This window comes from Podarcis erhardii (genome assembly GCF_964252035.2).
Source record: "Podarcis erhardii genome assembly, chromosome: 2".
In the NCBI taxonomy this organism is placed as follows: Eukaryota; Metazoa; Chordata; class Lepidosauria; order Squamata; family Lacertidae; genus Podarcis; species Podarcis erhardii.
The window spans coordinates 32,374,431-32,389,183 of NC_138498.1; the positions used below are offsets into that span (position 1 = coordinate 32,374,431).

A 14,753-nucleotide genomic window follows, 5' to 3' on the forward strand; every position below is an offset into this window, starting at 1 on the left:
GTCACTTCCTTCCACCGGCAGGCGGGCTATCCCGGCTGCCACCCGCCCTCCGCGGAGACGTCACGTCCGGTGAGCGGGCCTCGCATTGGCTTCTAAAGCGGAGGCGGGAAAAGGGAGCCGAGCCCGATCATAGAGAGAGCGCCCCAACTCCTAGAGTATCTACCTATATAGAGATAGGGAGACGGGAAAAGAGGGCGGGGGGAAATTCCCTTTTTCCCCGCCCGGCGGCCATCTTGGGGGGGGGGATGGCGGACTTTTGTCTCCTGTGCGCCGGGCGGATGACGCTCTTCCATTGTGTGGAGAGAAGGAAGTAGAGGCTTTAGGGTCTGAGTCCTTTTCTTCTAGCGCTGGAGGAAGGCAGAGGAGGAACGGGTCGGTGGCGAGGGGACTATGAGCGGAAGGCTCCCTCCTCTTCACTGCCGTCAGGTTTTTGCAGCAGCGGCCAACGTTGAGAGTTCCCTCATCCACCCCACGTTAAGTGACCATCGCACCCTTCCATTGTTCCTCCTATACATTTTCAGCTAACAGGAATTGTTTTTGCTACCACCCCACAGCTTGGCTTTTAAATATTGCCCCCACCCCATTCCTCCCCCCGTCCTTGTTTGGCGAGCCTCGCTTCCTCATAAGCGTAAGTATACTTAGGATTTTAGCGGTAAACACAGGTCATCTCAGCAGAGGATTACTTCTCACCGCCATCAAATAAAAACTTTTTAAAAAAATTAATGCCGAATTGACGTGCAAGAATACGAGACACACATTTGGAAACGCCGTTCAGCTTTTTGGGTAAACACATAAGAGCGGACCACTGAACAGTTAGGAACTATTAGGCGTAAGCAACTCCTAACGCTTTCTTAAATACAGCCTGCATTTATGAAGGCATGATCCATTCCAGCGAGTGTTGGACACACAGAGAACACTGAGAACTGCTCCCTGATTAAACTATGCCAATAGATTTTTATTAATTTGCACTACATGAACTGTGTGCCCACTCATGAACAAGTCCAAATCAAGCAATAGCCCACCACCTCATTAAATTTGTTTTTCAAGGAACAACAAACTGAATCCCTATGGTATTTAAAATACTGTAATCCTAACAAAATGCAGTTCTTGCAACTACTAAAACGTAGTGTAGCACAGTGGTGTTTTATAGATGTTTAGCTGCAACTTTAAAATGTACCTGGAAAGGGCAGTAACTCTTTGCTAAGTATGCACATGTGCAGCATGTATTAAAACAATTGTTAAGTACCGTATATTCCCTATTAATTCTGTAGTGTGGGGCTTTCCTCCATTGCCCTTTAGTAGCTCAGCATATTGCTAAACAGAACCAAAATGGAGTTAAGGGTTAAGAATCTCAAAAAAGCTGGTACTATTCTGAAATGAGAAACTAGTCTTTTATAAAATGAGTATCATTTTAAGCAAACGTTCTACTATACACACACACAACAGTCCTCATTAAATGGGATGCAGGGAACTGATGTATATAAAGTTTTTTTGTATATAAAGTTCTTTTTTAAAAAAATAGCCTCGTTGCAATTGAGCATTAATGTTCTAGGCAGGGTATAATTTCAACTCGCTATGAATACAAAACAGAATGCACCCAAGTATCTGGAAATAAGTTGAAAACTTGTTCTTAAAAATATAATTAACACAACCTTCTATGACTATCTGAATCTTGTACAGAAAACAGTTATTTTTCCTCATTACCTTAAATCAGGAATGGCTAACTATGACTACTAGTCATGTTGGTTCTGGTTAGATAAGGAGCTGAGAGTTCAAAATCGGGAAGGTTACTAGTCGTCCCCCCCCTTCCAGTCATATTTTCTACACCAATGGAGTTAACACATCCATCATCACTGCATGCCTTAACTTAGCCAATGTCAGGTTTTCCCAACTGAAATTTTCACCCAGTATTTAGTATCATAATAGGTATTTATGGAGATTTGTTTGATCTTGACAATTTGTTGCACATAATTAATGACAGATCACAATGTCTAGCAAGTATCTACACTTCTTGTATGCAAAGCTTTCCCCCTTTTGGTTTTGTTAAATGTTTTTCCTAGAAATGCAAAGATCAAAGATACTTCTGTAATTTTGGTACCATTTCAGATTGATGCATTCCTACTCTCACCTTCAGCATTAGGAAGCTGTGGTGCTGAAGTGAAAGTGTGCCAAAAACCATGAAGACATCAATTCTTTCATATCCGAAGCTGATAACTGGTGGAGAGAGAGAAACCTGTATCCTTGGGTGGTGGTACTGGAACAATGTCTCTATGAATGGCTTGAAGTTAATGCCCACCAAACATAGAAGATAAAGATCCCCTTCACCCGACCACAATATTACAATATGACTACAGTATATTATAACCCACTATATCAGTAGTGAAAAAAGACCATAATAAATGCCACCAAACAGATGTACTTGAAATAAGAATTCAATAGGGAATTGCAAGTTGAAAGACTAAATCTTTACTTGGCATGTTGGAGTCACTGAGTTTTCACAGCAACTTATTTTACAGTAAAAATACTGAGGTGGGACCAGCACTGAACTTTGGAATCAAGTGTTAAATACAAAAACGACTTTAACAAGAAATTTACTCCCTCTCATGACCACTAAGGGTGGAGCTTTTTCACTGGAGACCACCATCCTCTCCTTGCGAAAGCAGTCACACCAGTTGGCTTTAGCACAGACAAAGAAGAGTCAGCACACAGGAGATGGGGAATATACAGTTTACAAGCCCATACGGGGGCAGAGGGTAGGAGAGAGACCTGAGAGAACAGAATCCCTCCCCTTAGGAAGGGCAATCAGCACCAACTCTTTTGCTAGGGGCCTGCAGCCAGACACCTGCTCCTCTACCTGTCTTGGCTTCTGCAGCCCCAAGACTAGGTTCCAGCTGCAACAGGAAGCAGACATTTACAGCTCTAGACACATTTCTATTTTATTACTGCCAAGGTGAAAAAGCCATCTTGGCCCAACAGGCAACCAGTAAAATTTTTCCCAAAAATAACTCGGTACAAAACAGATCTGTCTCAGAATTTAAAAAAAAGAGAGAGAAAGAAACCTTTACATGAGTTTGAAACCTATTCCAGAACATAAAAGTAAAACAAATTCCATTCTTGATATTAGTAGCCGCTGCCGCCATCCACCCTTCTTCTCCCACTGGGGAACATGGAATGAGATGTCTGCAGTCCTTCCCATGCACAAGATGCGCCAACAGCTTTAACTGGTGTCCATCTAAGAGAAAGAAAACAGTTTTAGTTGGCTGCCACCAGCTAAGTACCAAGACAAGAAATCCAGATAGTCAGGGCACTTCCCCAAGCAGCACAGTACAACCAGAACCTGTGCAGTACTGTTTAACCATTAACAAAATGCTTTTAAATAGCTTTTCACTGCATCATTAATTTCTGCGCATGTAGGCAAAGTTATTTAGCCAAGAAAGCAATCTGCACTTTCCCCAATATATCTCAAACCTTTATAATATCACACATCTTTATACCTCAGTGCTGAGGAAAATAATTCTCTAATACATTTTCACTAACAGCAGAAAGTGAATAGAGTTCACAACAGCCTTTCCCAACTGGTGCCCTCCAGATGTTTTGGACTACAACTACCAGCAGCCCCAACCAGCACGGCCAACAATCAAGGATGATAAGACACTTAGTCCAGCAACATGTGAAGTGCAGCAGTTTGGGGAAGGCTGCAAACATGGCATGTACATAAATCTCCACTCAAAACTGCAACCAGTTACAGAATACTAGAGAAAGCTTAAAATCTGCATCCAAGTTGTATTTTGTACTCTGGAAACAGATGGCAGAATCACAATTAGCTGGCCTCTTCTATTAACTAGCATGTACTTTACAGTCCTGCATATTTAAATTTAGGTTTGGTTCTTGGATTTCAGTTCCAAGTAATGACTCATGATGGTAGCAGGAAGATGGTATGCAGCAAAGTCTACCCAGATTGACTTCTTTACAGGGCAGAAGTGTTAATAAAGAACACCATCCATCGCTGAGTTGAATCAGCAGCTGTGAAAATAGGATTGTGCAGCATGACTATGAAACATGCCTAGAGCATGACAGCTGATAGAGCACAGCAGAACGTGATACACTCCACAACCACAGGCTGTGTTCTATCAAAGATACCAAATCTAGTGAGTCACCAAATTCACCAGACTGAGTAGCACTCCACAAGAATCATAGTTTGCTACACTGTAGGAACTGACTCCACAGTTGCGCAGCTAATTCTTGCGCACACAGGAGGGAACACATGGAAATCACTTGGAAACTAAGCAAAAAAACTACAGACTGCTCTGCTTTAGTGCTGTGCTATCTCCAAATGTCTTACTTTATGTGAAGTTGCACTTTTTCTCTCAGATGACTAATGCATGTATGCCAGGCTCTGCCATCAAGCTCACCTCCCTCTCCCCACCGCCATTCACCATCCCTCAACTATTACTTACCCTGGCATTGTAAGCATCCAACTGTGCATCCAATTCTTCTGCAGAGAGCTGCTGTTTGGAACTCCTGCCAGCACCTCTACCTCTGCCCCTGTTGCCACGGCTGCCTCGTCTGCTGCCACCGCCAAAGCCACCCGAACCACCACGGTTTCTGGTCATGCCTCCTCTATTTACACTAAAAGCAAGAGATAAGACTGAATTACAGCAACCTACAAATAGAAACTGCATTACAGTAACCCACTGAAATAAATTTCAATCTACACCCTTCACAAAGAACTTCGTAGAGAAGCTGAGTATGGTAATGTTAACATAACTACAATTTAAAAATCATGCTCCATGTTGTAAAATGACAGTGGGAAGTATATCTATTATTTAATCTATAGGAATCAAAAATACAAATGAACAGGGTCTGCACTAAAATAATAATAAACATACAGTATAGTTTATTAATCAATGTGAAACATCAAAAGACAAATCTCCTACCTCTGTATTGGTCTCCTCTGTGTATCTATCTGTGATGTAACCAGCTGGATATTCATGGGACGTCCTAGGAAAAATAAAAAGAACAAGTGTTTACAGCAACCTTATAAGCAAGTTCATAAAAATTACTGACCTGAAAAAATATATTGGTCTGCTGACCCAAGAGTGAGGCAGGATAGAATTTTTCATCCTTCCTTCACCTGCCTGCTCACTTACCAGCATGAAATTCCATGCACTTGGTCAGCATGTTACTGTCGCCTATGTGTATGAGCAGATTTCTCATTCATACCTTCTCCCACCCACTGAATAAATACCTAGGTGAACATAAAATACATACCATCCAGGGGAACTCCGTTGTACTGTTTCATAGCCTTCAGTGCATCTGCCTTTCTCTCAAAATGGACATCTGCTGTACCTAGACTACGCCCAGAACGGTCATAGTGCACTGCTGCCTTCTTCAATGTCCCAAATTCTGCAAAAAGCTCCTAGAAAGCGAGAAAGCAAGATCTCATATATTAAGGACACAGTAAGAGGTTCTTGCAAAATATCAATAACAGATGGGCCAAAGAATAGAAGAGCAGACCTTTCTGTTCTCCGTGACATTTTGTTTTTTATTGTAGCCTCATCAGAAGCAGTAACAAAGTCTAAACTCCATTTAATTCCTTATTTTATAATTACATTTATATTCCACCTTCCCACTGAGGACAAAGGGAGCACATGCATTTCTCTTCCTCCTCATTTTATCATCACACATCAACTTGTGAGGTAGGTTAGGCTGAGACAGTGACTGGTCCAAAGTCATCCAGAGTGGGAACCTGGTTCCCCAGGTCCTTGCCCAACACTCTTAAGCACTACACCTACACTGGCCATATCTGTGTACTACATCTCAGCTAATACATTAGGATATCCTTGGTTAAAGTACAAAAACATTAAAGAAAATTTCCTATACTTCCTCCAAATTTCCTAAAAAGAAAAAAATAGTTTTGCACCAATAACTCAGATAGGAAGCGAAGGAAATTTGAAAGACAGCATATAGACCTGGATAATATGGCTAAAACAAATGCCATGAAATAAACTTTTTAAATGGCTGATCGGATTGAAGTCCCATGTCAATCAAGAATTTCAAGAGGCACCTTTCTCTTCTTAAGACAGTGCCCACATAATGCTTTTATATGTACTCAAAAGAGGAGCACCAGAATATGCTAACTGAAGCTGCATGCCATCCCAAACTATGGGGGGGGGCGGTTTAAGGGCAATTACTTATTGTCCCATAACTGCTCTTTTCTGGAAACTTACTGTTGAAGAAGGGTGGGGAAATGTAGTAACGGATCAGGGAGAAGTTAGTACTACACAAGGGAAATCTAGAACAGCAATAGGAAACTACAACATGAGTAAAATAACTAAACAACCAGCTACAACTATCCAACTCCTGTTGGCTCCCTCTTATTAAAGACAAAAGAGAAAGTACCTGTATATCTGCATCCGATACTCCAAAATCCAGATTAGAGACGAGCAGCTTCCCGCCTGTCTCGACACCAGCCCCAGCACCGAAGCCACTCTCGAAGAGATCGTGTTGCCACTTTTCTGGGAGTTGCTTTGGCTGCGACGAGAGACAAAACCCGGTCAGTACAACGTAGCGTCCCACATAAACGGCGGCCCCATTGTTCTGCGTTTCTGCTCAACCCGGAGGCGGAAAAACCCCTTCAATTCCTCGCCCCGGTTGCCGTCCAGAAGCGTTCCGAACTGGGCCTACGCGCGCCAGGAACCCGAAGCAACTCCGCCGCCTCCTCCTCCTCCCGCCCAACCCTCTTATCTCCGCGTGGGGAGACCCCCCTCGACGCTCCCCCAAAGAGACGGAACAATTCCCGAGCCGCCGGTTCCCCAAGAAAGTTCACAAAACAAGCGGCCGGAGCCCAGTTCCACCCCGGGTAAAGGGGGGGCTCCGTCCGCGTCCGCTCGCCCAGGGACCTACCCGGCTGTAGGGCGCAGGCCTGTTCCTGCCGCCTCCCCGGGACAGCGCGCCTCTGTTCCGGACGGGGCCGCCCCCGCCTGCCCGCCCAGCTCCGCCTCGCCCGGCTCCGCCGCCTCGCCCCGCAGCTCCCCTTCCGCGGCCTCGGCCGCCGCCGGCTCGGCCGCCGCCGCCCCGCTGGCTCCGGTTCAGCTTGATAATGTCGTCCAGAGACATATCCATTTTGTCGCCCATGATGGCGGCTCCCTCCGGCTCCCGGGGCCTAGACTTCCGGCCGCGCTACACCGGGGACCGGATGCGGATAAGGCGGGGAGGACGCGAAAGCCGAGCGAGAGGAGGAGGGTGGGGGCGGGGAGAGAGAGAGAGAGAAGGAGCGCGCACGTGCAGTCTCGGCTGGGCAAAAGAAAGAAGAGGTAGCAGCAGGCGCCGTTGTCGCGCGGGGCTTTATGGGAGCTGGGCCCGCAAGGAAACATGGGAAGTCCCGTCAAGGGGCGGGACTTCCGGTACGAGGGGAGGTGAGCTTGGGCGCGGCGGTTGGAGTACGACGGAGGGTTGCGTTGAGTTGGGTTTTTATCCTTGCTACCCCAGAGTCTGGCTGTTCTCCTCGTACCGCTCTGCAGAGGGTTGGACTAGATGATCTTTGGGGTTCCCCACCTATCAATGCTCCCTTGCTGCCCATTCATTGGTTCCCAGGCCTTCTAAATACTCCTCTTCTGTGAGCTCGACCCCTTAGTCTGCACCCCCAACTGAACCGAAACTTGTGTATTTGCATTTGCTCGCATTCATACTTTGCTTCCGTCTCTACTTTCTGGTCTTTCTGTCGTTTCCCTGACTGCTGAAAGTTAAGACGGTATTGTCTCTGGAGCGGATACTTTTATATGTCTTGTTACTCTCTCTTGCTTTAGAACCTCATAAAATGATACAGAAGTGACAGTGGTGCAATATTTTTATTTAGACTGTTATAAGAATTCTGAGAATAAATCTTCATAAATGCACAAGGTAAACACACATATAAGTATATAAACCACTTGTCTGAAATAGTACAGGAGAGCAATTCCTGAGCCATTGACTCTTAATAACCCCAACTATTTCCTCTGCAGAAGGAAATAGATTGGAGAAGCATTTGCCAGGAGTTCTTTTTGCTTACAAACCCTGTATGGACGGCACATTTGTGTATGAATAGGGTGGGCCTGTGAACTGGATGCAAAAACCAAAGTACTAACCATTTCAAAAGAATGGCAAGATTGCCCAGGTAATGCAATCAGTAAAACATCAGATATCCTGGCAATCAGTAAAACATCACATATCCTGAAGAGAAGCCACACCCTCAAATTTCTGTGGTAGACAACCTCTTTCTGTGATGTGTGTTTGATGCTTTTAGAGTAGTCTTTGGCTAAGAGATTGGGCAATGTCTATTTAAAGGGATTTGCACACCTTTGTTCTGGGCCTCACCTCCTTGGAAGGAGAGGGGAACTGGTGCAACAGAAAAATAAAGATCTGCCAACCCCCAAATTTTTCTACAACAGAACTAAAGACAATGCCACAAAACTATTTGCTACAGATTGGATGTTAGGAGAATGGGAGAGGGGACCAAAAATATATTCAGGGGCATATTTTACTGGCCTGTTGTAGTACCTAAGGTAAAGTGAGGTAAGTAAAGGAAAATGTAGTCCTTTTAACAGTGCTGGAGATGTTATGTTTTTCTCTTTGCCTTTCAAAGAACTCAGGTGCTCCATTTGTTTATTTCTATTGCTTAATATCCTTAACTAAGTTAAAATAACTTCTTTTCCTCTCCCCATTTTGTTTGTTAGCTTAATATCTAGCCTCAGAAAGAGTAATGGTGTATCTGAAGAAGTGTGCATGCACACGAAAGCTCATACCAAGAACTGACTTAGTTGGTCTTTAAGGTGCTACTGGAAGGAATTTGTTTTGTTTTGACTATGGCAGACCAACACGGCTACCTATCTGTAGGTGGACTCAAAAGCTCCCTTTTCCTATTTGATGTTTTAGAATGTACTAGTAAAGATACTACTGCTGCTTTTGGACAGACATATTTACCTGCAAATTTTGTTTGCTAGAAAGCAGTAACAAAATATCAGAGCTAAATGTCTGCAGTCACCTGAACTGCTGCCCCCAAATCTTATGCCTAATAGACCTGTCTTAATTTGGGACTTCACTATAGGGAAATGGCAAGTAACATTTATGTAGCCATCTGCATTGTTGTGCTCATATCTGTAATAGCTCAGCCTTTCCTATAATGGAGTTTTAAGATAACAGTACAGCATAGAACTGATAAGGCGGGACACCTAAGAATTGTCCTAGCACTCTTGTAAACTGAGAAAGTGGCCAAATGTTTTTATCTTGCTGTTCCCTATCTGTAAATTTGACATACTCTCGAGTCTTCTTCATAGTGTGAGGTGTTGTTGTTGTTGTTGTTTAATCATTTGGTCGTGTCCAACTCTTCGTGACCTCATGGACCAGAGCACGCCAGGCACTCCTGTCTTCCACTGCCTCCCGCAGTTTGGTCAAACTCATGCTGGTAGCTTCAAGAACAGTGTGAGAATAGTGTGAGGTAGTCAAGATATTTGAGTGAAATTGTGCAAAAACTCTCAACATCTTTAGAGAAATGTGAAGAATGTACAGTTCTGAAGATCGCAGTCTTTTTAACTTGGAAGATCTGCAGAAACAGAAAATGTCTTATTGGACCTTTTACTTCTTCCCGCAGGTGCTATCTTAAGCTTTGTACGCAGTCTGGACACAATGAAAGTGAAAATCAAGAGCTGGCATGGCGTTGCCTCTTGGCTCTGGGTTGCCAATGATGAGAACTGTGGCATTTGCCGGATGGCCTTTAATGGCTGCTGCCCAGACTGTGAGTATCAGTTCACTGGGATTTTCCTTAACCTTTGTGCACCATCTTCTCCCAACTTTGCTCTAATGGAACCTATGTTTTGCAGGTAAAGTGCCTGGAGATGACTGTCCCCTAGTGTGGGGCCAGTGTTCCCACTGCTTCCACATGCATTGCATTCTCAAATGGCTTAACTCCCAGCAAGTCCAGCAACACTGTCCAATGTGTCGACAGGAATGGAAGTTCAAAGAGTGACACTGGCAAGATTTCTTCCTCTCCCCAATACCTCTTTGGCTTTTGTGGACTGATTCCCCCCCCCCACTCCCTTCCCCAAGCTTGGCGAGCTTGCTACTTTATAATGCCACACGTACCTTCATCCTCCCCAGAGCTGCTGAAGAGAAAGGTGGATGTGGGAACACAGCTACTACATGTTACAATATCCTATGTTTTTTCCTCTGTTTGTGCTGTGATCACAAGGTCTCTACAATGTATGAAGTATAAGACTATGCTGTTTGGAAGGTTAGAATATCAGACAGGCAAATGTCATGAGAGATTTGTGCTATTTTACAACATCTGAACCACCTCGTTAATGTTTATGTCTGTCTCTTGGTGAATTGCCTTGGTAATGCACATGAGGTGCTTGCAAATGAGGCCGGATTTCAGGGAGCTGCTTTGCTCAACTGCACGAAAGGTTAAGAAAGCTGTTCTAAATCTTCTTGTTAAACTTATACCCCAACTATTGTAGTCTCTTTAAAATTATTTGTAATTTATTTGTAATTATTGTTTAACAATAAGAAAAGCAAACATCACCAACTATTGCATTCTGAGGCGTGAAGCAGTTAACCTCTTTTCTGTTCCTTACAAGTAGCACTTATATATGAACAAGGATTCTTGGTTTCCTGTTGCTATGTAGCCCCACTGATATCAGTATGATTTGGTCCAGGATCTAAGCTTTTGAGTGTAAATAGTGTTAGATATTGGGGGTTGCTCTAGGCTTGTGTCCTCGTCTTACTACACATTTGGCCTGCAGTACGATAATATGTTTGTTCCCAAAAGGCTGTAATACCAGATCTTTCTGATTGCCAAGTGCTTGCCCACAGTGAGTTACCATTTGTACATGGGATGGTTCCAGTAAATTTTGTGAGTCATTCCTTTAATGTTCCTGCCTCCTTCTTTCATCCACATGGGGGTTCTTCAAGAGTGCAGTTTTCTTATCTGTGGCCAATGCAGTGAGGTGATCGGATGTGACCTGTGGGGAAGGGGGATGTCCTCATTCTTCTTAAAAGCTTAACTAAAATTACTTTTAATGGGAAAAATACTCTTGCACTAGCTTAGCTGTGTAGCCACACAGCCTACAGACCAGCTGTTTGTGATGCTTCATCCTGGCTGTTGGGTGCCCAGTCCTTTCTGCTGTGTATGCTACCCCCGCCTGCAATGTGTAATTGGCGCCCCTTTATGGCACCCAAATGAGAAGGTGGTGTTAGTAAACGGTTCCAAAATGTGACCTTTTGAACACAGAGCATTGTATTGCTAACAAAATGGTAAGCTTACTCTCCTAAAGGGAAAATTTCCAGAGGCAAAAAGGCTACCTCTCAGTGCCCCCAAAGCCCTCCGCAGCTTTGAGAGATGTGTCCTTTCAAAGCAACCACGCTCCAAAACAGTGATAGACTCAAAACAAGTTTAAAAAAGGTCACAGAATTTCACTTCAGTTAACCTATGTTCTACTTCAGTGTTTCTAAAATACAATGAGGCCCCACTTTTACACCCAAAAAAGTTTATTCTAGGGTGCAACAGGGTGAGAAGTGCCTGCCTGAAGTATAGCCTGCCCTTTGTGTTTTCTCATGAGTCACTGTTTTGTATCTGTTTTGCAGATAGCCTACAATTTATGCAGGGGTTATGTTCTGGGGATCGCTTCTAAATGCAAAATCATATAGTCACAATGTGTTGGGTTCAGTGGCAGGTGGAACTGCCAGATATTTTTCTTGAGAGATATTTTCCCCTTTTTATTTTTATTATTGCCAGGTGCATAGAGCTGAATGGAAACAAGTTAAATGTGTGTAAGTTGTGGGCTTACTCTGTTAGATGAGGGCTAGCGCACAGCTGCAACTCATGCATAGGCCCAGTGGGCAACAGAAACCTCTGAGAATTCTCCCATATGTGAGGGAATGATCCAGCTGCATCCAAATGCAGAGATGTTGCAGAATTTCCTATCGCCAGCAGTGGCTGGAAGGAAGCAATGCAAGAGCAGAGATGCCAATGTCACCCTCCTGTTTATTATTTAGACTCGGGAATATCTTAATTTATTTCTCATTATATCAAATTTGGTGATTACCGTTCAACGCGTTTATATAGTTACTACAAAAGCAAGAGTTACAGGATTATTGTGTCTAAAATTCTTCACTTTGTTCTCGGTCTCCCAAGAGTTCTGCAATGGTGCTGGTTGACTCCTTAGCTCCAGCTACTGTGGCCAGTGGTCAGGGATGATCAGAGTTGTGGTCCAGTGATACCTGGAGGACTACATTCCGTTTACCTGTTTTAAAGTATTTCACACTTAATGCTTTCTTGCAGGAAAGCCTTGGTAACTTGAAATTTGCTCTTTGTCCAATATATCAACTGAGGTGCCAAGTATGGTTCATGCTGTCATTTCAATCTGCAGAAAGTGTTGGCGTTGTTACAAAGTATGTGTCTGAACCCAAATGCATGTCCAGCACTCACATGCATACACAAGAGGTTTAGGGTCTTTTGCTAGAATTATGACATGTGTCTGTATGAATATGTGTTTTCTCCTAACCCCTTGCCCACAAAAAGTTCTTACACAAACGACTTAAAGAAAACTCGGTTTATTGTTATATGAAATGAAAGTGACAGAAAATATATAGATGTTGCTTCAGAGAGCAAAATTACAAATTAAGCAGGCCGCAAATTCTACAATACATACACACCTTGATCTAAAGAGTGAAAGAATCCCCAACGTTTCTCAAAATCCTTTAGAAAGTGAGTGTGACAGTTTTCCCACAGTACCCACACTAATAGTCAAGAAATGGAGGAGGAAGGATATGCCTGTCCTTAAGGGAAAGTGAGTGTGGGTTCCTTGAGAGTACTAAGTTCCTTGTCTGAGCTTGGAGAGCTAACCATTGAAGACCCAAGATATTTGTACTAATTTTAGCCTATTCATTCTAATGGAGAAGGGAGAAAGGCTTTGAGATGAGCAATTCCTGTACCAATTGTTCTATTATTTCTTCCCAGATTTTCCTGCCTCTTTCTCATTTTGTTTATACTGCTTAATGTAACACTGGAAGAATATAATCCTAGTAAGCAATGACTAAACTAGTTACCCTTGTTTGCTTCCTGTCTTACAGTTAATCTTATCATTTCATCTGTGCCACACCCATTCTTTAGCAGGTGTTGATTAGATTTTACTGGGGTGGCGCTGTGGGTTAAACCACAGTCCAATTAGAATTTAGATAGCACCATGGTTCTCACCTTTTCAAACCAATCTGTCAGTCTATGTCCTTTGGAAAGAGATTGCTGTGGCCACTTTGAAAACTCTGGTGTCTGTTGTTGTTGCAGATAATAAATAGTCTTGTGGTCACGAGGAATTGGGCTGAGGGTTTTCCATCATTGGGTCTGCATTAACATCTGTAGAAGGGATATCCTGTAAGGGGCAGGGTTTTGGGGACTTAAAAACACAGAGAATATCCTTGCGTTTTCTTGGGAAGCTGCAAATCATAAAAAAATCTTAGAGTTAAGCATTTTATTCATTTCAATATTATTATCACCTTTTCATATAATTACTACTGTTATTTTCTCCTCAGTCTGTTTAATTTATTTCACTTAGTTTGGCTGTGGAAGAAACGAAGGGACAAAACTTTTGTTAATTTGGACACAATTGCCAAGTTATTAAATATTTTCCTTATGCGGGTTTGAGTCTTCTTAGAGATTCACGTATCCTGTTTGAAAGGGGAAATTATTTCATGTGAAAATCTCTGTCAGGAAATGCTGTTCCTAAAATGCATAGGTATATACACACAAAACAAAACCTATTATAAAATTCATTAAAACCCTTTTTTTTCTTTTTATAAGTAAAAACTACTCAAGAGACAAACTTATAGTAGGACTACTCTGATATTTATACTTGTAGAAAAAAATTGGCATGTTAGATTTGGAACTTGGCAACCTCTTGACTTTTGATGATCCAGTACTTAACCCCTTTTGTTTTTCCTTAAGTAGCCCCTGGAGCAAAGGACACATAAGGGTGATTTCCCTCAATGGTTCCAAGTTTACATAAATAAATTTGAATAAATTTCTCCTTGCAGTCAGCTGTCTCTCCAAACCTCCTTTTTTCTTTTCCCTCTCTCCCCCCCCTCCTCTCTTTTAAGCTGACATAGCCTCTGTGCATGTGCAGAGTTCATGTTTCAGCAAATCTTTTATACCATTAAAAGTGTTACATCTTTTGGGTAATTACCATTTGAATAAAGGAAGGGAAGGGTAAGGAATACATTTTAAAATAGGGTTAGATTTAAAACAAAAAGAGAAACCCAGCAATTCAACTTTTCACCAAAGCCAGCAATAGAAGTTGGTCAAATTAAAATTGTTAACTCATTTCTAAGGAATCATGTTTCCTGCAGCCCAGGCAAAGGGAATTGGAAGTATCTGCCTCTTTTATGTACAGGAAATTAGGGTGCAGGTCTCTATAAAAAATGTGGGCTATCATTTTGTGTGCCTCCCCCCGGTCATTCATGGAACAATCACTCATTCCTTATTCCCTTATGTATGGGTAAAAATGGCCAGAGTGTCAGAATTCATAAGATCTTTAACATTCTCAGTCATTTCAGCCTTACCATTTGCAAACAAATTTTTCTGCCCTTTATTTACAGGGGTGGTCAAGGCTCATTCTACTTGATTATGAATTTGTATGTGCTTAAACTCTGAATAGACTTTGAAGTCTGATTTTAAATAATAGACAAAATGGTAAAAATGGTAGAGAATGACTCAAATGCTTGCT

General features: G+C 42.7%; 2 protein-coding genes and 2 long non-coding RNA genes across 7 annotated transcripts; 3 read left to right on the plus strand and 1 right to left on the minus strand.

Moving 5' to 3' along the window:
* Positions 1-102: 102 nt before the first annotated feature.
* On the plus strand, positions 103-3,050 carry LOC309334784. The gene is made up of 2 exons (XR_014153271.1): positions 103-628; positions 2,107-3,050. It is a non-coding gene; the product is annotated as an uncharacterized lncRNA (long non-coding RNA).
* On the minus strand, positions 2,444-7,137 carry ALYREF (Aly/REF export factor; the record flags this gene model as incomplete). 3 transcript variants are annotated; one of them, XM_081849371.1, is made up of 6 exons in its annotated part: positions 2,444-3,232; positions 4,458-4,629; positions 4,938-5,001; positions 5,272-5,419; positions 6,403-6,534; positions 6,907-7,137. In XM_081849371.1, 6 exons carry the CDS (start codon positions 7,135-7,137, stop codon positions 3,218-3,220), a joined length of 762 nt encoding a protein of 253 aa, XP_081705497.1. In that variant the 3' UTR covers positions 2,444-3,217. The 3 variants fall into 3 exon arrangements, 2 of the variants coding, with proteins under 2 accessions (XP_081705497.1, XP_081705498.1); XR_014153270.1 differs by having other exon boundaries at positions 3,178-4,127; positions 4,180-4,629; XM_081849372.1 differs by having other exon boundaries at positions 3,178-4,629.
* On the plus strand, positions 7,103-10,905 carry ANAPC11 (anaphase promoting complex subunit 11; the record flags this gene model as incomplete). Of its 2 annotated transcripts, none has more annotated exons than XM_081849374.1 (3): positions 7,103-7,418; positions 9,629-9,772; positions 9,858-10,905. In XM_081849374.1, 3 exons carry the CDS (start codon positions 7,103-7,105, stop codon positions 10,001-10,003), a joined length of 606 nt encoding a protein of 201 aa, XP_081705500.1. In that variant the 3' UTR covers positions 10,004-10,905. The 2 variants fall into 2 exon arrangements, with proteins under 2 accessions (XP_081705500.1, XP_081705501.1); XM_081849375.1 differs by lacking the exon at positions 7,103-7,418 and adding an exon at positions 7,436-7,902.
* On the plus strand, positions 8,643-9,619 carry LOC309334785. Its single transcript, XR_014153272.1, has 3 exons — positions 8,643-8,743; positions 8,875-9,320; positions 9,476-9,619. It is a non-coding gene; the product is annotated as an uncharacterized lncRNA (long non-coding RNA).
* Positions 10,906-14,753: the final 3,848 nt, after the last annotated feature.